Genomic DNA, 20,696 nt, shown 5'->3' with positions numbered 1-20,696 from the left:
ACAGACGAGTTAGCAAACAGCTCGTCCGCGTCAGGTCTGAGTGTGAACGGGACGCAACTCGGTTCGAACGTGGGAAACTGGTCTAAACACGAGCGTTAACGTTAAAACGTTACAGTAAACGAGTCATTGACTTGTCTACTTACAGGAGACTAGGAAACTGAGGGGAATGACGGGTGTGCTCAAGTGTCTTAACGAATTTGTGATTGAGTACACTAATCGACACTAGTACCGTTATAACGGCTTATTACCAATACGGTGGATATTTTATCATACAGAGACAGAAATAAATCAACCAAAAACAAAATACATATACATCTCCTTTTGCATCTATTTCGAACTTCTGGTTCAACGGTGGCCTAAGCTCAAGGCACACACACATACACCCTTCTCATTTCGTCCATTGTGCCATTAATTGGTCTCAGCAACCTTCTTTTTAATGACGTCCACCACACCCGGCTCCGCAACCGTAGACAGATCACCCAGTTGGTCTCCTTCACCTGCAACAATCTTACGCATAATTCGGCGCATGATCTAGAGAAGGCACGGAGAAAAATTAACCATGGCATGGGGGGAGGCGAAGACATAGTACACACCTTCCCGCTCCTCGTCTTCGGTAGATCGCTAACAATATAAACCTTCTTCGGCGCCGCGAACGGTCCAATCGTTTTCCGAACTTGAATAACGAGCTCCTTGATCAACGAAGCCTCATCTGCAGCGTCGTATGTGAATTCCCTAAATCGCAGAAAAACAAAACGATCATGTCAGAAAAAAAAAGACCAGGCGAGAACATTGAACATTAACTCACGGTTTCATCGTGACAAACGCATAAACCGCCTGGCCAGTCAACTCGTCATTCGTACCAATGACAGCCGTCTCTGCCACACCCTTGTGAAGGATCAACGCGCTCTCGATTTCAGCGGTCGATAAACGATGCCCAGAAACATTGATAACATCATCAACTCGGCCTTTGATCCAGATGTAGCCGTCAGCATCGCGAGCAGCGCCGTCGCCAGTGTAGAAGTAGCCGGGGTAAGGCTATGTGTGTGAAGAAGAAAGAAGGTCGAGTTAGTAACAATATCCCTACGACATGCAAAGAGAGAAAGACCTGAACACTTACCTTCATATAAACATCCAGGTACCTCTTATGATCTCCCCAAATCGTCCTCGCAATAGACGGCCATGGTTTCTTCAACACCAACACACCCTCCGTCTCTCCTTCGAGTTCTTTGCCCGAAGTAGGCTCCAAAAGCTCAGGGTGGATGCCGAAGAATGGGACGGTAGCTGAGCCGGGCTTGGTGGAGATAGCTCCTGGGAAAGGAGTGATGACGATGGAGCCGGTTTCTGTTTGCCTTTTTGTAACAAAATGAGTAAAGTGTCGAGAACTTAAAAAGAGACAGCGGGCATACCAGAACGTATCGACGATCGAACATTCTTTCCTTCCCACATGTTCGTGGTACCAAGTCCATGCTTCGGGGTTGATGGGTTCCCCTACGGATCCGAGGATACGAAGCGTTGAGAGGTCGTGAGGTTCGACGTGTTGGTGGCCTATAGACGCGCACCATCAGCTGTCAGGAACTCGTACGAAAAGAAGTGAATAGAGAAGAAGACATGAATGAATAGAGAATAGAAGTTGAAAGAATAGACTTCAAGCTCCAAAATGGATGAATGAATAGAAGGAAGGAAGGAAGGGAATGGTTGAATGGAATATAAATAGAGTTGAACTGCCAGACCCACCTAATCTCCTCAACAACCTAATCGCGGTAGGCGCAGAGTAGAATTGGGTAATTTTATGTTTCGCTACAGTCTCCCAGTATCTACTCGGCGTAGGGTAGACGGGGGTAGACTCGAAGACTGTGGTGGATACGCCATTGGCGAGAGGGCCGTAGACGATGTACCTATGAGACCGTCGATTAGAAGGCGAGGAGAAGAGAAAGAGAAAGAGAGACGACATACGTATGCCCAGTGATCCAACCGATATCCGCCATGCAAGCAAAATTGTCATCGGGATGGACATCGAAAACGTACTTGACAGTGAGAGCAGCGCAGAGTAAGTAACCTCCAGTGGTATGGACAACACCTTTCGGTTTTCCAGTCGAGCCCGAGGTCTGAAAAGAGGGAAAGGTTAGGGGACGAAGTAGACGTAGGAACGAAAGGAAGAACTCACATAGAGAATGAATAATGGATCCTCGGCGTTCATGGCCTCGCACGGACAATACCCTGGAACCTTTTCGGTCTCTTCATGCCACCACAGATCCCTCCCAGCGACCATGTTAACCTGTCCTCCCGTCCTCTGCAGAACGAGGACCTTCTCTACGATCCCTTTACATTCCGGAGAAGCGAGCGCAACGTCAACAATCGCTTTAGTTGCGATAGACTTTCCACCACGACGACCTTCATCAGAGGTGATAAGGACTTTGGATTTGCAATCCACGATCCGATCTCGAAGGGATTCGGACGAGAACCCAGCGAATACAACGGAATGTATAGCACCGATTCGCGCGCAAGCCAAGAAAGCCGCGATAGAATACCATGTCATGGGTAAGTAGATGGATACGGTATCGCCTTTCTTCACTCCCAACTGTTTCAAGACGTTCGCGACTCGGCATACTTCGATATGGAGTTGCTTGTAGGAGATGTATTGGTGCTCATTAGGCTCATCAGCCTCGTAGATGATCGCAGTCTTGTTTGGATGTTTGAATGCCCATCTATCGACACAGTTGTACGAGGCATTCAGCTGCCCTTCTACGAACCAAGCGATATTGCCATCTTCGAATCCGCCTGAACGAACGGTATGGAAATCACGGTCCCAATGGAGGGTTTCTCGAGCGGTCTATTGAAGATGTATTATTATTATTTTCGTTCAATACAGGATAGAGTGTATCTCCGCTGAGCTCACCTTGGCCCACCAGTGATCACTGTGCTCTCCGAGGGTCTGCAAGTGAGCGCTGTGGTAGGCATCACGATCAGGTCCTACGTGAGGTTTCTTTGAACCTTTGGCGACTCTTGATCCAACTGGATGAACTAGGATCGTTTCTGGGGTGTCAGACATGGGTGATGAGTTATTGATGGGGAAAAAGAGGCTAAGGAGAAGAGAGGGATTCGGCCGCCTGCTTGATTTTATATCAGCGAGGGTTGGAGTTGCGGGGGAATGGACATGTGACAGGTCAGATGCCTTGCGGCGATGCACCGTTCGGATGTCACGTTGTTCGGATCTCCACCCCTTGGCTTGTTCCGCCAAGTTCCCGCGGCCCGCCTGACCTCCCACTGTCCCCATTTATTCCTATTCTGCAACGCCCACACTGGCATCTCCTCTCTCGCTCTAAGTCTCAGAGCATAACTAGAGAGATTGAGATCCTGCCTTTACGTGTACACTTTCAACTATACGCCAATGATCAGCGGTCGAAGCTAGACCGACTCGGGTCCTTCTTTGACATCTACTATTTACAACCAAGGCAGGATCACCGGAGGGGCCTTGGCACCCCTAACAATGCAATTTCGGTGGTTACACATACAATAACCCCCGCTCATGACCCTAGAAAGGTAAGAGGCAGTTAATTTCCGAGCATGAACCTGAACATATACATAGGTCAAATGCCCCCCGCGGGAAGTTGTTCGTATTCTCCTGAAGGAGTGTCAAACTCGAATGTAATGTCAAAATCGGCAAGAGAAGCCGACCATTCTACCCATCTACGGTCGGATAGAAGTTCAAATACTTGGGCACTTGGTAGGATTGTGGTAGCTTCACAGAATCCTCCCCGGGCCACCTCCCGCTGCCGGTCCGGCAACCATCTTTCGTCGTGCGCGTGAGTCCGTGACCCCCAGCTCTCAATTGTTTGTTCGAAGAGCCGGCGAGGTTGCCTAAATTTAGTTTACCTGTGCTGCAGCAAATTTGCAGGATAGCCGGTCAATTTCCTGAAGGCGGCCGTCTCAATACAAACCAATGGTTTCAAACTTCGAATTGTCAAGGCTGCCTCAGGAACTGATGCAACTCCCCGGGTCCGGCGGCGGTGCTGAAGAACGAGGTCAAGGTTTGACTTTGCTACTTCCATAACTGTGCAGGTTTCACGACCGAGCTCGAAGGTAGCTTTCACAAACCGAGCCAATAAACAAGTGCACGGTGTAGTGGTCACAGGAGACTCCAGAACCACAAATACCTAGTTCTGTCTTGGTCCTACGTCGTCGCTATGCGCGATCCAAGACCCACTACTTGAGCGAACCCTTACGGCCTCAGGAGCGCTTGAGGTTGTGGTCTTGGAAGGTTGGGGTGCCTCGAGCAAGCCTCAATCCCAATCTGTTATATAGAATCCGGCCCGGCGTCCGAGTTAGTGTGAGCCATTCACCGAAGGGTTTTTGATCTGAATTCCCAAAATACCTCCCAGGTACGAGTGTCCGGCGGGACTCCTGATATCCGCACATGTAACGAACTACTATGTCGCGTTAGGGTGAGTTCTGTCATCAATTAGAGGAGGGTAGTTGACGGAGCAATCACCGCAGACATTTCACTGACATGATTTATGGCAACAGTAACGACACATCGGCGAAGTCCAACAATTAGATCAATTGCAGGACATAATAATTATCGTACAACTTAACCATATTTCTCGATTATCGGAAGACCGTGATCAGCTATCTGTACATAATAAACGTCTGACATTGGGCCCGAATCCGTTTCTTGGAAAGCTATACATTCTCACTCTCTGAAGATTGTCTTTGACCCAGATTTTCGCTGCCCAACTCTAAAGTATCAATAGTAGTATTGTCTCCCTCTGAGTCGGCAAGGCGTCGGACGTGGAGAACCAAACGACATGCCAAAATTGCATGTACGACGCGAATCGGCCTGAAGCATCGGCACCCCACTCAATCAGTACGCCGGCGCGGTTGATCATGACAGAGTCAGACGTACGTATCTCCTACGGCGAACAGTTCATCCTTCAAAGATCATATTCAGAAACCCTCGCATATAATGTGAGCTCGTGGCATACTCACCGGAAGGCTCAACATGGCTACTACGTTTAGAATTGTAAATGCTGAAGCCGAATATACGATCAATAGCGGTGCCACAGAAACGAAACTAAATCTCAGGCTACTGACGTAGAATGCAGAAGTAAAAGAGAACCCCTATGAAAAATAACTTTAGATGGTTTGCAATGTGATTGCTTGAACGACTGCAACTGTACCATCTCGATAGAAAGCAGTTATCAGGCGGGAGCTCTTGAGACCTGGAACATTGTTAAGCTGGAAGAAATACCAGAGTGGGGGAAGTTCAAGTGACGTTATACGTACCCCGACTCTCCCACCACGCACTCGTGGCTTTCAAAGCCGTCATCAACACAATGACTGCAACCCACAGTTCAGCGGCCGTATAGTGTTCGAAAATGTGGGAACTTTAAAACTCACTTGTTTCGCCCGTCAGGAGCGAAAAGTAACACAGTAGACCTATATTACTCGCACGGCTTAGATAGCATCTCACAGAGGTATCCAACTCGGTTGGAATGGTTTTAATGTGCGCTGACAAGTACCATGGTCAATCTGTGCGACCTGATAAAACTTTATGGGCGTACCGTTAAAAGACCCGGTCCATTTCGCCATAGCCCAGATATTGATTGCTCCCAAGGTCTATGTGATACTCGATTGATCAGTCCTGGCTTTTGCTTCGCGTATTGGGAAGGTACGTACAAAGATGGCCATCACGAAGAAGATCAATATCTTCTTTGACGAGCTGTACAGTGCGTACGTTCGGACCGTAAGGATAACTACGTACGTAGAAGTCGTAGACAGAACGTTATCACGGAGTAACTCCGAGTCGGTGTTGAGCAGAGGGGACAACTCACTTTCGGATAGTGTGATCCCAAGCCCAGAGAATACTGAAAAAAGCTTTAATATACCTCTTAATCGTCTTTCTAGGGACTCACTGGTAGTGAATGTCATCAAACGATCACAATCCTGCCACAACGCAGTTTCAGAATCAGACACGAGACGGTCGAGAATGTCGAGAATTTCGCCGCCTAGCCCACACATCCGAGTCGACGCTCACCATAAAACTTTGATCAAGCCTTTCTGAGTCAACTATTCAGCCTCCCCATCCAAAGCTTCGGACTAGAGGAGTAGACGAGGAACGTACCATAGACAGCAATGGTAGTGTCCACGAATGTGCTATAACGGGTACAGATATATAAGATCTTGACGAGATTCCACTTGCTTTTCCAGATGTACTGGTACTAGTTCAAGAGATCAGCTGCGCAGACACGCCAGATAACAAGCTGGTAAAAGGCTTCCTTCTACCTACTTCTTGGCTTTGTGTGATCACCGTATCGTAAATCTGGTAGCTGGAGTTATTGATTCAAGTTCAAATGAGCAGAAAAACATGATTTCGCACCAGCCAGGACAGGCATGCGACTACTCGGGGTTCAACGTTTAGCAACTGTATCGCACGTCCTTAGACTCGGCTGACCTTTAACATACTGGTCATTCGGTGCATCAGCATCCTTGTCGTTGCCAGGATAACATGTAGAACGTACCGCGAGAACTTGAAGATTATAAAGGAGCCCTGCAATCGACGAGTCGTCCATCGCTGCCAGAGTGTAGGTGAAAGAGGTTCGAAGATGGCTCTCGATTTTTTGCCAGTCATAATGTTTAAGTATGACCAAAATTGTACATGCAGCCATGGCAGCAATCCGAGTCAATCTAGTTTAAGATTGAGATCAAGACAGATAGACAGATACGTAGCATCATCCATCGAAATTCGAGATGCCAAGTATCATTAAGTAGACACAAGTGATGCGCTGAAGTCGTCGATAGCTTATTTTACCTCAATTCCTGAGAATGAAGCGATGAACTTTCTGATCCATGTTGGCAGTTGGCAAATTGCTATGTTACGCGTTACGTGCTTGTCACTTGATCCTGTGGCTTCGGCCCGGACCGATACGGCACCCGTACCGGCGTCACCGTATAGTTGCGTTGAGTGAAAACTTGGATCTCAAGGGATAAGGGAGGAAGCTTATGAAAACCGTAGTACCTTCACTCGCAAATCTCCGTACCCTGAACGTATTACGGCCTTGAATTACCGTGATTTGCAGAGGAGATGTTCGAGGTTCGTGGCGATTATTCTGTAGTCAATGAGTACTTTGAGGGGGGACAGTTTGAGAAGTCCGGGAAACTGCCCAGTACAATTCAACGGGGGTGGGCGTCGGAGTTGATTTTCTGTATGAAGCAGGTTTGGGAGTTGGGGTAACGGGCTTTGCTAAAAGGTTGGGGAAGCGAAGGTACGGGAGCTTCACGTTAGACGAAATGAAAGGAATGATGATGTTAGTGTAAGATTATAAAAGTCCTGTAGATCCTTGAATACGTGTAAGTATATAATTTGTATCTGCAAGGACTTTTAGCAATTCAAATAACACGCTGTGTTTCGGCCACGAACCTAGTCGAGCACGACAGAACGTGCTTGAATAACCCTAATCATACCCTCCCGTACCCACCATCCTTCAAGAACTTACTAACCCTCTGAACGATCCCATCCAATCCATCAAGCCACTTGCGTAACTCCACATCAAGCTTCTCCTTAGATCCGCCCTGCGCGATACAGCTGAAAAAGTCAGAGCGACGGGGAACCGCACGGATTGCTACCTGCGAGAAAGTGAGGTTGAGATGAGCATTATAAGTAATGAGAGATTAAATGTTATACGCACGGATACGACATTCCGCACAATAAATCCATGATGATGTTTCAGCACCAGATCATACGCTCGTTTAAAACATACATGGAGCTCGGAGGATGTGTCGGATTGGGTATTTTCGAGAGCTTGATGGGTGAAGTAGAGGCCTCTGTCTTGAGTGATTTAGTCGTGTCTAATTAGAGATAAGGAGGAAATACGCACCGTACAAGTCTAACTAGACACGCTATCGCTACCCTCTTATTTTCTTTCGTTTCTTCCTCCACGAGACGTTCTACGGTGACTGACTTTTCTCTAGTTGATTCGAATCGAGCGCGTACGCCCTGAGTAGGCGAGGGGAAAAGTATAAGAAACGAGGAATATTGCTGTTACAAACATGAACGTACCGCAATATTCCCTTTAATATCCGACTGTACAAATCCGAATACTGTAGAACCGAACAGATCTGGTCAATATGCATGTCAGTTTGACGGTTCAGTGAGATGTGATTGGTAAACATACCGAACATCTTGACGAGCCCATCTGAAGCATCTAAAAAGTCGTGGGTGTCGATACCGTTCTCCGTGATTCGTACATCTGCGAAAGACTGGAAATTCCGTTGATTTTATTGAAAGAGGGGCGGAAATAAGATAAAAAGAACCTTGACAGTTTCAAAGTACGGAGTCATGGTGAGGAGAGAAAAGTGAGTGAGTGTGGCATTTCATAGAGTCTGGCAATGCCGGAGGAACGTGCTTTACGCGTTAATCGAACCTTCTCTATATTGACTAAATGTTGCCTTTTTAGGTTTACTTTATTTTGCAAAATTAGTGTAAAGGTAAGGTTGCGGGAAAATTTAGCCTGGCCGCGGACATAACAACTTTCTTTTTGTTTCCCATCGCTTCCTCAAGGACTGCTATCGTGCAGCGCTCTTTTCGACTTTGTTGGCACTCCTGATACTTCTGCAGCCAGTGCATCCAGTGGTACCTTGCCAGCAATTTCGACTTGAAGCCACATCTTTAATGGACGGTCATGCCCATGAGTCTATATATTCAAGCCCTAGCGTCAAACAGCGATACGGAATTTTGATCCAGCCTTCCAATGAGTTCTCAGTTTAGTTTGTGTATCGAACCTGTAATAAACGTCAAGCTCCTAGAAATATTGTGCTACCTTTCTCAGGTCAAAGTGAGACGTTACATGCACTGGCAACCTCGGTAACCTGAGCAGCTCGAAACACATCGTACGGGTGTGAACGTGTTGGTACAGCGATTTCTGACCTTTAAGCCTCAACGCTTCATCTGCTCAAAATTTACATTTCATGAACGGCTAACAGTCCATCGACCGGCTCGTCGATCCAACCATCCCATCCCTCCATCTGACTCGATGATCAAGTTCCCCGCCGCAGACAAATTTCCCATATAGCTTCAAGCCTGCAGAAAAACGGTATGTATGATATTCCCCGATATATCGGCCTCCATTGGATTCTGCGCCCATGATTGCTGGGATTAGTGACTGTCGAAAGTGAAGGCATTAATGCAACTTTGATGTGCATTTTGCCGTTGGTAGTGGGCCTTTGAAAAACGAAAGTTGCAACTTGGACTGAGGTTCTCCCCGCCATTTTTTCACACGTAGATGGTAGATACTTCAGCGGGTGGATAATCGGTAACGGGGTCCCTGCCTCCTCTGTTTAGAAAAAAACAGAGGAAAAACCAATTTGCTTCCTATCATGCAATATTTCATTCACAGCGGCAGCATGAACGGCGTGTTTCAGAGTGAACTGTGAGACGGCGACTGTTCTCCGTCGTGGGCAGGTGATTCAATTTTGGACCATCCTATGTCTGGACTTTGAAGACATTTGTGGCTGTAGGACCAAAGGCAAACAAACTTCCTACCGAATTTGTGGTCACTTATATATAGAGATCTAGGTGTTTGCAAGGGGAAAAGGAAAGATGCATGCAGACCGTCGAGGATGGTTTCCCGGGGGTTGCCGGAAACCCACGTGGTGCAGAGCACCGTCGTCACTGCCACTGGCAGCGGCACGACGACGACGACTCTTTCTTTCTTTCCGTTCCCACTGCCTTTCATTTTCTCTCCCTTTGCTTGTTTCTTTTTTCCTCTCCTCAACTTCAAAGACAACATTGCCATAGATTGGTAGTAGGAAGACTCGAACAAGTTTTAAGCGGGTAAAATTCAGGGCTTTCAGTGAGTTACCTTTTTGTTCTGCAGAGTTTTTGGCTCATCGTGGCGGATAATGACAACCAAGGTAGTTCATCAACCCTGAAGTGGCAATCATGAATAGGCAGTCGACCTTGCAACAACGCCTAGAGGAGGTCAACGATCTTTCGAAACTCTCCAACGTATCCGACGATGTCATCGTGGCATGTCTTCGTGAGAGGTTCATGCAGGATATAATTTACACCAACGTCGGCTCCAGCGCATTGGTTGCATTCAACCCTCACAAATACATCACTTCCAACGCGGATTCTGTTCTTCACAAGTATGCCGCCGAATATCGGGATACGACTCTGAACAAGGAGCTCATGCCCCCTCATATCTTTCAACTCACAAACAATGCGTATTATCATATGAAGAGGACGTCGCAGGATCAGGCCATTGTCTTCAGGTATGCCCTCGATTTTTGTTCGTCCATGCGGGTATGGCGGACATTCCGTATTATCCAAATGGCTATGTGCGATTCCACGGGAACGTGCACATGCTCGATGCCATGTTCATTTTCTTCTTCTTTGTAATGGCTTGATCAATTGTGTACTAACTCCATACTTGTCACTAGCGGTGAGACCGGGTCGGGAAAGTCAGAATCTCGCCGTCTGGCTATCAAGACCATCCTCGAGTTATCCGTATCCAACCCTGGGAAGAAGGGTGCCAAACTAGCCAACCAAGTCCCCGCAGCCGATTTCGTGCTCGAGTCGTTCGGCAACGCTCGTACCCTCTTTAATCCCAACGCCTCGCGATTCGGAAAATACACTGAGCTTCAGTTCAGCGACCGTGGCCGCCTTTGCGGTGCCAAGACGCTCGAGTACTATCTCGAGAATAATCGTGTTGCTGGAGCTCCTAATGGCGAACGTAACTTCCACATCTTCTACTACCTTGTCGCTGGCGCTTCCGCTGAAGAGCGAGCTCACCTACATTTGGGGGACAAGACACAGTATCGGTATTTAGGGCAGAGACCTGGAGCTGTTGCTGCACGGGGTCCGAATGCTAGAGATGACGATGCGTTGCGGTTCGAGCAACTCAAGGTTGCGTTGAAGACAATTGGGTTTTCCAAGCGCCACGTAGCACAGACATGTCAACTTCTCGCAGCTATCCTGCACCTCGGCAATCTTGAGTTTACCGTGGATCGTCACCGCAACGAAGATGCTGCCGTTGTTCGTAATACTGATATCTGTGCTATCGTCGCCGACTTTTTGGGAGTTCAGCAGAGCGATCTCGAAGCGTGTCTCTCTTTCAAATCGAAGCTTGTGAAGAAAGAGATGTGCACCGTCTTCCTCGATCCAGATGGTGCTTCCGACAACAGAGATGAACTCGCCAAATCCCTCTATTCCCTCCTCTTCTCGTGGTTGAACGAACACATCAACCAACGTCTTTGCAAAGACGACTTCAGCACTTTCCTCGCCCTCTTCGATCTTCCTGGTCCCCAGAACATGACTTCCCGCCCCAATTCCCTCGACCAATTCTGTATCAATTTTGCAAACGAGCGTCTCCAATACTGGACACAACGAAGGATATTCGAAACTCACACGGCAGAGTATCAATCCGAAGGAATCACTCCTTATATCCCGCAAGTTACATACTTTGACAACGCGGAGTCCATCCGTCTGTTACAAAACAAGCCTGGGGGATTGATTCATATCATGGACGATCAAGCACGTCGAGCACCGAAAAAGACGAACCACACGATGGTGGAAGCCTTTCAGAAAAGATGGGGCAACCACTCGTCCTTCAAGACTGGATCTATTGATCGGTCCGGTTACCCAACCTTTACCGTTCACCACTTCAATGGGCCCGTCACGTATTCGTCGGAGAACTTTTTAGAGCGTAATCAACATGAACTCAACTCTGACTTTGTTAGTCTGTTACGAGGTGGAGGTGCGGATGGGAACCCCGAAAACGGTGGTTCGATCAATCCGTTTGTGAAGGGGTTGTTTAGTGGGAAGGCTATTGCGATGCAAGTTCATCCTCGGAATGAGGAGACGATTGTTGGTGCTCAGCAGAATGTGAAGCCTATGAGGGCACCGTCGATGAGGAGGAAGGGAACGGTGAGGAGAATGCCAACTGTCAGGGAGAGTGGGGATACTATGGTTGGAGAGGAGAGTTTCAAGGATGAGGATGGGCTTGGTGGTGGTAGTGGTATTGGCTCGGCATTAGGAGGAGGGGGATGTGTTACGGGAGAGTTTCGGGCGGCTTTGGATACACTTTTCGAGACGCTAGATGAAGCTCAACCGTGGCATGTGTTTTGTATCAACCCGAATGACTCGCAGTTACCGAACCAGTTGGAAGGGAGGAGTGTGAAGGGACAGGTTAGGAGCTTTGGGTTGACGGAGATTGCCAAGAAGTGTGCGGTTGTGTTTGAGGTCAATATGACGCCGGAGGAGTTTTGTGAAAGATATAAGGAGGGTATGGCTGAGGTTGGTGTCATGGAAGGGACTGAGAGGGAGAGGGTACAGCAGACACGGACAGCGTTTGGTCTGGAAGGTCATGATATTGTTTTGGGCAATCAACAAGTACGTTGGAGTTCCCTTTGTGTTTGTTCTCGTATAGGGCGATCTGACAAGATCTTTTCCTCCCATTTCTAGGTCTACCTATCTCAAACCGCGTTCCATCTGCTCGAAGATCAACTCCGTTCCCGAGACGTTGAGGAACAGAAGCGCAATCGATTGCGTGATGCTGAGGCTGAAGCGGGTCTTGGGCCTCGTGGCCTGGCAGATCCTTATGCACCTTATCATTCGCCTGGCCTCGAAAATGACGGTGACGATCCTTGGGCAGCAGGATACGGTGACAACCTCAACGCCTCCAGCCAACAACTTCCCCTTGTGTCCAACGCTTCTCCCTTCCTCCGTGCAGATCAATACGATGACGAATACGATGAGAACCGTTCCCTTCGTAGCGATGACTTTGATGGTCGTAGCCGACTCACAAGTCAGCGTGATGATTCTATTTCCCAATTCGGCTCAGAGAGTTATGCACCTTCTCGGAACATGTTCCATAATGCTGAGAAGACTGGGCTGGTCAACAAGGAGGCCTTACCTGGCGAAATTCAAGAAGGAGAGACGACTGAGATCGTTAAGGAGAGCTCTGCCCGCCGTCGTTGGGTCGCTCTTTGCTGGATCTTGACTTGGTGGATACCTAACCCTTGCCTAACTTACATCGGACGTATGAAGCGAATGGATGTGCGTCAGGCATGGAGGGAGAAGCTTGCGCTGAACATGATGATCTGGTTCCTTTGCGGCATTTCTATTTTCGTCATTGCGATCTTGGGAAGATTGATCTGCCCTACGCAACACGTCTTCAGTACGACCGAGTTGTCTGGACATTCGTTTGAGAACAATCCGGACAATGTGATGACGGCTATTCGTGGCGAGGTTTTCGACTTGACGAAGATTTCGGAGTTCCACCTGAGGGCGGTGTCTGTGGTAGCGCAGAAAAACGTGTTGAAGTACGGTGGCAAGACGATTGATGACATGTTCCCTATGCAAGTGCGTATATTTTGATTGTGTCTGAATCTCCGTTTCCAACCATATCTTGTCGTTCTAGATCAGCGCAGTGTGCGACGGTGAAGATGGAAACCTCAGCCCCTTCATTACCTTCAATCCCAAGAACACATCTGGGGACCCGAATGCCTTGTATCATGATTTCCGTTCCTTTACAGATGACCCCCGCCCCGACTGGTACTTTGAACAAATGATTACCATGCGTTACTTGGCCCGCGTCGGTTTCCTCGGCTTTACCCCCAAAGAGGTAAAAAACATGGCCCATTCTTCTCGTTCGGTTGGCGTCTACAAAGGCTTGATTTACGATGTCACGGACTACATCAAAAGTTCAGGTAGTCTTACTCCTCCAAATGGCACCACCGCGCCGAACGTTCCCACATCCTTCATGAATGACAAGGTTATCGATGTCTTCCGATACAACTCCGATGGTGGTGATATCACGAAGAAGCTGGACAACCTCAACCTAGACAAGGCTGTACTTGCGCGACAGAAAACCTGCTTGCGGAATGTATTCACCATCGGAAAGGTGGATAACCGAAACAGCCCCCAATGTCAGTTCGCGACGTACATTCTCTTGGCTATTTCAATCATGATGATTGCTGTCATTGGGTTCAAGTTCTTGGCTTCAGTCAACTTTGGTTCGCCGAGGGCTCCGGAAGACCATGATAAGTTTGTGATATGTCAGGTGCCCTGTTATACGGAAGGCGAGTCTTCGTTGAGGAAGACTATCGATTCGTTGGCTCAGCTCAAGTATGATGACAAGCGCAAGTTGCTTCTTGTTGTATGTGATGGTATGATCGTTGGTTCTGGTAACGATCGTCCAACGCCGAGGATTGTTCTTGATATCCTGGGGGCTGATCCCAACCTGGATCCCGAACCGCTTAGTTTCGTCTCCCTTGGGGAAGGAGCTAAGCAACACAACATGGGCAAAGTCTATTCGGGTCTTTACGAGTGTTCTGGACATGTCGTACCTTACCTCGTCGTGGTTAAAGTTGGCAAGCCGAATGAAAGGTCGCGTCCTGGTAATCGTGGAAAGCGAGATTCGCAGATGGTGATCATGCATTTCTTGAACAAGGTAAGCTTTCTTTGACGTGTGGCTTGGGACGTCGCTCTGAGCGCTCTCTTTGACAGGTCCATTTCAATGCTCCTATGAACCCTCTGGAGTTGGAGATGTACCATCAGATCAAGAACGTCATCGGTGTCAACCCTACGTTCTATGAGTATCTGTTCACCGTCGATGCCGATACAACTGTCGACAAGTTCTCTGTCAACCGACTCATCTCTGCGTACGTTCGGATGCCTGTTCATGGAATGTTTATTCTGATTGCATCTCCTCCCAGTATGATACACGATAAGAAGCTTCTGGGCGTTTGCGGTGAAACAGAGTTGGCTAATGCGAAGCAGTCCATCATTACGATGATGCAGGTGCGGAATCATACTTATTGAATTTTCTGTCTGGTCTTCAGCTCCTCTCCTTAGGTTTACGAATACTTCATCTCGCATCACATGGCCAAAGCATTCGAGTCATTGTTTGGATCCGTTACCTGTCTTCCCGGCTGTTTCACACTCTATCGTCTTCGCACCCCGGACACCCACAAACCCCTGCTCATCTCAAACCAGATTTGCCAAGACTATTCAGAGAACCGCGTTGACACGCTTCACATGAAAAATCTGCTACACCTTGGTGAAGATCGGTATCTCACGACACTGCTCCTCAAACACTTCCCCATTCACAAGACGCAGTTCGTCCGTGATGCTCATGCATACACAGTTGCGCCCGACGATTGGAAGGTCTTGTTGTCCCAGCGTCGACGTTGGATTAACTCAACGGTGCACAACTTGGGTGAACTCATCTTCTTGGAGCAACTTTGTGGTTTTTGCTGTTTCTCAATGAGATTCGTGGTCATGATTGATCTTGTTTCGACGCTCATTCAGCCTGTTACAGTCGTCTACGTGTGTTATTTCTACTTTTTTTCTGTCTAGCCCACAAACTGACGTTTTGGCCCGCAGATTGTCTACCTCATCGTGTCAGTCTCTTTGGGGGACATGGTTGTTCCTTTACAGTCACTAATCATGCTTGCTGCTATCTATGGTCTCCAAGCGTTGGTGTTCGTCCTTCGCAGAAAGTGGGATATGATTGGTTGGATGATTTTCTATATCATCGCCATTCCGGCCTTCTCGTTCTTGTTGCCGCTATATTCGTTCTGGAAAATGGATGATTTCTCTTGGGGTGCCACTCGTCTTGTGCTCGGAGAATCTGGCAAGAAGATTATTGTCCACGTAAGTCTTGTCGTATTATAACGTCGTTCCCATCCCTGATCAATATCGTGGTTTTTTATAGGACGAAGGCAAATATGACCCTAGGTCTATTCCTCTCAAGTCATGGAGCGACTACGTACGTCTAATTTTAAGGGACATCAGACTTGACCTCACGATCCTTTTTTTGAAATAGGAAAATGAACTATGGGACAAAGAATCTAACCACAGTATCGGCTCCTGGGTTCCGCCCAACAAGTTCAAGAACGACGGATATGCTGAGTCTCATACGGCTTCTATCTATGGCCGGGAGACGATCTATCAGGAACCTCGAAGCTTCTCTCCTTCACCTTCACAAGGAGGGATGTATCCTCCACCGGGATACCATTCCGGGAGGAATACGCCTTTATCACAGATGCAGGTTCCCGCGTCGATATATGGTGGACCTCCTACGACTCGCAGCATGCTTTATCAACCAACACCTTCCCGGCCCCAGTCCAACTATCTGGAACTTCCTTTTGACTCTAGAAGTCCCAACACTAGCCCGCCTGCACCCGGAACACCCTCGGACGTGGAGCTCGAGAGAGCTGTCGGCCTCATTCTGAGTCAGGCTGACTTGAACAGCGTAACGAAGCGAGAGCTGAGGAGACAGTTGGAAGAACAGTTCAGGATGGATCTTACAGCGAAGAAGGGGGTCATTAATGCGGCCATTGACAGATGTCTAGCCGAACAGGCGTGACTGGGACAAAGATGACCACTTGAGTGTTCTCTATCCCTCCGTTCCTTTGCTACTTGGATTTTTTTGGTTGAGTTTTGTTTTAAAACCTTACGGCATGTGGGTTGGAAGGGTGACTGATACTCTTTTGAACTTTCTATTACCTTTTTTACACTAGTCCCCCTTCCCCGTCTGTGCGGTATGCTAATCATTCATATTATTCAGCAAACGGACTGAATGTTTATATCTTTTCTCGTCCACTCTCTTTAAGTAGATCATCGTTCAAGTTAGTTCATCGTTGTCAGATTCAATTGTTTTCTTTGCAAGCTAATGGACATCTCATCACATCTTTTCTGCGAGTTTTAGTCGCACCTGAAGTATTATAATTGAATCAGGTTGCGGTGGCAGCCCTTATCTTCGCCCTCAATTGAACTAGAATGTTTCAGTTTACCGCGCATGTCAAGCGCCAGCCACAAACTATTCAATCGAACGACATGTAATTCATGACCGACAGGGCAAGCTCCCAATTATTACTCGGTACCTCCATCAGGTGAATTCAACGATTTGAACGCATCAACTTTGTTTGTCAGTGCTCTGCCCCGGGCGTCTAGTGTCTAATGATAATGTGCAGTGCGTTTACCTCGAGGACTCCTACACGGTTTGCTTCCCTTCCCCCCTCTATTTCGCACCAAGATGGCTGATCAAGACTTTCCGGAAGAAACTCAATATCTCCTTTGTCTGGCTAACAGTCAGAGAAATCCAGACTTACAAGGATATGCTGTGAGATTGTCCAGTGCGCACATCCAAACAAGGTTTACATTCTGTCTCTGACTTTTGGAATGTGGTAGTGTTCGTCGCGAACGTGTGCATAGGTACTGTGATTTTTCGTACTGTCCAGGTCACCGACACGAATGCTCACTGTCGTTTCCCCTCAAAAATCAAAATCAAATTAAAAAAGCTATTCTCATCGCATGGTCGGAACACGTTGTCAAACAATCTGTTAACGTTGTTATGCTCCAGAACTTTGTCGTTCTCGTCTGTACAGCCATTAGTATGGCCAGAAGGGACCTGTCGGTCTCCGACGCACATTTCGCGCTCACCTTGACGATATCCCCACTCTCCATCTACTTCGTGTACTCGACCTTTCGTTTTGTTCGGAAACGTCCAAACCATCTCTATGCTTGTCTAGGATCCGCAAAAGTTATCACCGCTATCATGTCGACGATCCTGTTGGTTTGGTGGACTGTCTTCGACCTGCTGATATATTTCAGCGATGTTTACAAGGACAGTAACTGCAGGGCCACACTACGAGGGTGGATATTGTATAAAACCCTATCCTCTTTTATCAACCTGATATTTGCGCTGGTTTTGATACCTCTCATCCCGTTATTCTGGATAATCTATTTCATTCGACATTTCAAGGATATTCGGGAGGAGTATCGGAGGCATATGAAGAAAACTGATCTTTGGGAACGGTTTCAGTGGGTTCAGCTTCTTGGGAGGGGTATCAAATCATTTATGATTGCGCAATGGTACGTTAATCTTTCGTGCGCTGCACCCTTCACGCCGTACTTATAAACTTTCTGTCTTGCCGGGGACGATAGGGACGTTATCACCCGTTCGCATAAATGGTTGTTCTTCCTGAACATACTCGTCTTCTACGTGACTTGGGCTGGCTCCCTACTCATATGGGTGGTCGACGTCGAAGACTTCTTTTATGAAGTCGTGGTTACTACATTCGACCCAGACGCGCCACCACCGAAGGATGATGGTTTTGACCCGCTTGGGTATGGGCAGGTGAGTTCTCCGGAAATCCCCCCCCCCCCCCCCCCCTCCGAGTTTGTTGTGGGTCATGCTTACCCCTCCCTTTGGCTATAGCTGCTCTCGGTAGCTATAGCCATCGAACCCGTTTGGGCGGTTTTGAAGTTGACCTTCTTCAGAAGGTATGACATACTATCGTGGGTCAAACAATGGCCGCAATCGGTTTGGAACGGTATCGTTTTCATTTTTACGGGCCACCGGAACCCATGGAAGAAGATTTCGGAGATGCAACGGATGCACTCGGAGTCGGATGGGGGGGCAGATTATACTTATAACCATCTGTTCCACCCACATGTGCTCGAGTTTAACGAGTTACCCATTTTAACGAAGGAGTCGATTTATGAAGAATCGTTAATGGAACCGGCGTCCGCTGGAGAGGGTGCCAAGGCGCGGGTTATGTTTTCGAGGGCGGCTTCGCCCCAGCTTGTTACGACGTATTTCGACCCGTATTCCGAAGTATTAGAGGATGGTCACGGACACTATAGACGTAGTAAAACGAGTTCGTTCGATAGCGTGTAATTTGTAATTGTATCTAATAGCTTTTTTGACCACGCCTGCTGAGTCGGTCTCACAGAAATGTAAGTTATGATGGAAGGTGCCAGTGCGTGACGCTTTGAAGAGTTGAGGATCTGTTGGCCACACAAACGGTTCGCAAGTATAGTAGGCAGCTGTGGCATCATCCATTGCGAAATCCCAGCGATAAATATTGAATCTCTACCTCACTCAAGCCTTCAAAAGTGATGTTCAGGGACTGTAGGCCGCTCCGATCATCAGGAACTTACCAATTTGGTGGTGGGGACTTTTTACGGCTTTTTGGGGCTTGTACAAGCCAACAAGTCGCCAGCCACCAGTCATGTCTGATTCCCGACCAGCTCCATTTTGCTCGGGTCCGTCCGCCAAGATTTTCTGGTCAACATACATTTTTGAGATAACCTCCGCTGCTGGGGGTCCTTGGTGAGCAAATAACATATTTTAGACTTTAGACAAGTTGTTTTAAATCTATTTTATGGAGTATAGCTGCGATGTACAGACAAGCTGGTGGACTGCTGAACTTGCGAGCTGGTCAAACCGGCTGAAAAGCCCCGAAAAGCCCTTAAAAGCCGAGAAAGCTCACCACTAAATTGGGTAAGTTGCTGATGATGTCGTCCACGTCCCAAAAATCGTATGATTCGAAGATCCAAGATTTGAAAACCAATTTCCGTTTTTCCTTGGATCGACATATCGCATTTCTCAAGTTCGTCGAAATATCTAAAGTTGGAACCGGAAGACTGAAGGGGTGAGGAGAATATCTCGTAGGGTTCACCTCTGGATGAGAGGATGACTTTGGTTTGACTTTTGGTGGTCGTTGAAGACACCGTGACCGAAGGGGTACCGCGGCCACCTTAAAGCTTTCCACGGACCATATATAGCAATTTGCTCCAACCCTTTCTTCCTTCCTTCCTTTCTTTCTTTCTTCAGTCACCATCTCCGTTGTTACCATGTTCTGGTATATTGGTTCAATGTAACCTTCTAAGCAATATTCAAGTTTATCACGGAGTTCAAAAAACTGTACTCTCCTCCCTGGGCCTGGACCCTCCGGCGGCTCTGATCTCGTTTCTTGTCTGGGCCGGGTGCGTCTCATTGAACGACTAAATGACGAGGTTCAACTATATCAACCGACCCAAACTAGTAAAACAACATCAGCTGGCACACTCGAAACGCTCGTGCCTCGCGCTCCTTGCGTCTAATACTAAAATTTAATGGCACTCCACGGTATGTTAGGTTATTTACAGAACACGACGCTGAAAACTCATCCCGGAAATGGCAGTCAGTTGCGCCCGGGGCAGAATCTTCAAACGAACGCCTGCGCTGGCGACTTGACTAGCATGACCTTCATCGATTATCGATCATCAGTCATCTGCAGTACCCTGGCTTCCAGTGTCCAAGGCAATGTTAAACGTCAAATAAAGTGTGCTTCTCCTTGGCGGAGATAACTTCATATTTTTACAGTTACCAGTCACCGTCGAGTTTGTGATCATCTTCGATCTGTTGATATATTTAAAGTTGAGCAGTGTTTACAAGAACCCACGAATGCAGGGCCACAGACACTGCGAGGGTGGATAGAACTATATCAACGTTGATACAGGCTCTCATCCCGTTATTTTTAGCTATTGACCCCGTTAGGGCAAATCTGAAGATGACTTTCTTCGGAAGGTACGACTGCATAGTATGAAGAACCGTTGATCGAACCGGCGTCCGCCGCTGGAGGGGGTACACAGCACTAAGGCGCGGGTGATGTTTCCGAGGACTGCTTCGCCCCAGCTTGTTACGACCTATTTCAACCCCGTATTCGAGGATCTCAGTGCACGGTGGACTAGAACGAGTTCTTTTGATAGCGTGATTAATCTGTACACAGAAACGTATGTGCTTGTTGAGGATCTGTATTCGACCACGCAAACGGTTCGCCAGTATAGGTAGTTGTGGCATCACCCATTGCGAAATCCCAATGATTAATAGAATATTCTGATGAGATTCAAAGATCCAACGACT

General features: G+C 47.7%; 5 protein-coding genes across 6 annotated transcripts; 2 read left to right on the top strand and 3 right to left on the bottom strand.

Annotated features, from left to right (window-relative positions):
* Positions 1-178: 178 nt before the first annotated feature.
* Positions 179-3,148, bottom strand: ACS1 (acetyl-CoA synthetase). The gene is made up of 9 exons (XM_043151489.1): positions 2,897-3,148; positions 2,165-2,830; positions 1,954-2,105; positions 1,735-1,895; positions 1,407-1,545; positions 1,118-1,349; positions 806-1,035; positions 594-732; positions 179-531 (listed from the first exon to the last, which is right to left on the bottom strand). The coding sequence occupies exons 1-9, from the start codon at positions 3,047-3,049 to the stop codon at positions 409-411; spliced, it is 1,995 nt and encodes a 664-aa protein (XP_043012585.1). The 5' UTR covers positions 3,050-3,148; the 3' UTR covers positions 179-408.
* A 1,985-nt stretch (positions 3,149-5,133) lies between these two features.
* Positions 5,134-6,018, bottom strand: E1B28_006788 (uncharacterized protein; the record flags this gene model as incomplete). Its single annotated transcript, XM_043151488.1, has 6 exons — positions 5,134-5,219; positions 5,284-5,337; positions 5,398-5,508; positions 5,562-5,616; positions 5,677-5,864; positions 5,913-6,018. 6 exons carry the CDS (start codon positions 6,016-6,018, stop codon positions 5,134-5,136), a joined length of 600 nt encoding a protein of 199 aa, XP_043012584.1.
* A 1,279-nt stretch (positions 6,019-7,297) lies between these two features.
* On the bottom strand, positions 7,298-8,387 carry E1B28_006787 (uncharacterized protein). The gene is made up of 7 exons (XM_043151487.1): positions 8,311-8,387; positions 8,172-8,256; positions 8,057-8,115; positions 7,875-7,993; positions 7,686-7,821; positions 7,418-7,623; positions 7,298-7,366 (listed from the first exon to the last, which is right to left on the bottom strand). The coding sequence occupies exons 1-6, from the start codon at positions 8,335-8,337 to the stop codon at positions 7,456-7,458; spliced, it is 594 nt and encodes a 197-aa protein (XP_043012583.1). The 5' UTR covers positions 8,338-8,387; the 3' UTR covers positions 7,298-7,366; positions 7,418-7,455.
* A 1,299-nt stretch (positions 8,388-9,686) lies between these two features.
* On the top strand, positions 9,687-16,769 carry E1B28_006786 (uncharacterized protein). The gene is made up of 11 exons (XM_043151486.1): positions 9,687-9,848; positions 9,910-10,269; positions 10,438-12,388; positions 12,461-13,360; positions 13,419-14,450; positions 14,507-14,661; positions 14,716-14,800; positions 14,855-15,328; positions 15,386-15,655; positions 15,717-15,770; positions 15,828-16,769. The coding sequence occupies exons 2-11, from the start codon at positions 9,938-9,940 to the stop codon at positions 16,368-16,370; spliced, it is 5,796 nt and encodes a 1,931-aa protein (XP_043012582.1). The 5' UTR covers positions 9,687-9,848; positions 9,910-9,937; the 3' UTR covers positions 16,371-16,769.
* A 180-nt stretch (positions 16,770-16,949) lies between these two features.
* E1B28_006785 (uncharacterized protein) lies at positions 16,950-18,721 on the top strand. Of its 2 annotated transcripts, XM_043151485.1 has the most exons (6): positions 16,950-17,004; positions 17,065-17,139; positions 17,195-17,218; positions 17,305-17,878; positions 17,951-18,143; positions 18,225-18,721. In XM_043151485.1, coding segments are annotated over exons 2-6 (1,254 nt in total). In that variant the 5' UTR covers positions 16,950-17,004; positions 17,065-17,138; the 3' UTR covers positions 18,687-18,721. The 2 variants fall into 2 exon arrangements, with proteins under 2 accessions (XP_043012581.1, XP_043012580.1); XM_043151484.1 differs by having other exon boundaries at positions 16,950-17,139.
* The last annotated feature ends 1,975 nt before the right edge of the window (positions 18,722-20,696 follow it).

Source organism: Marasmius oreades, chromosome 3 (genome assembly GCF_018924745.1).
Source record: "Marasmius oreades isolate 03SP1 chromosome 3, whole genome shotgun sequence".
Taxonomy (NCBI): Eukaryota; Fungi; Basidiomycota; class Agaricomycetes; order Agaricales; family Marasmiaceae; genus Marasmius; species Marasmius oreades.
This window is presented reverse-complemented; position numbering and strand designations above follow the sequence as displayed.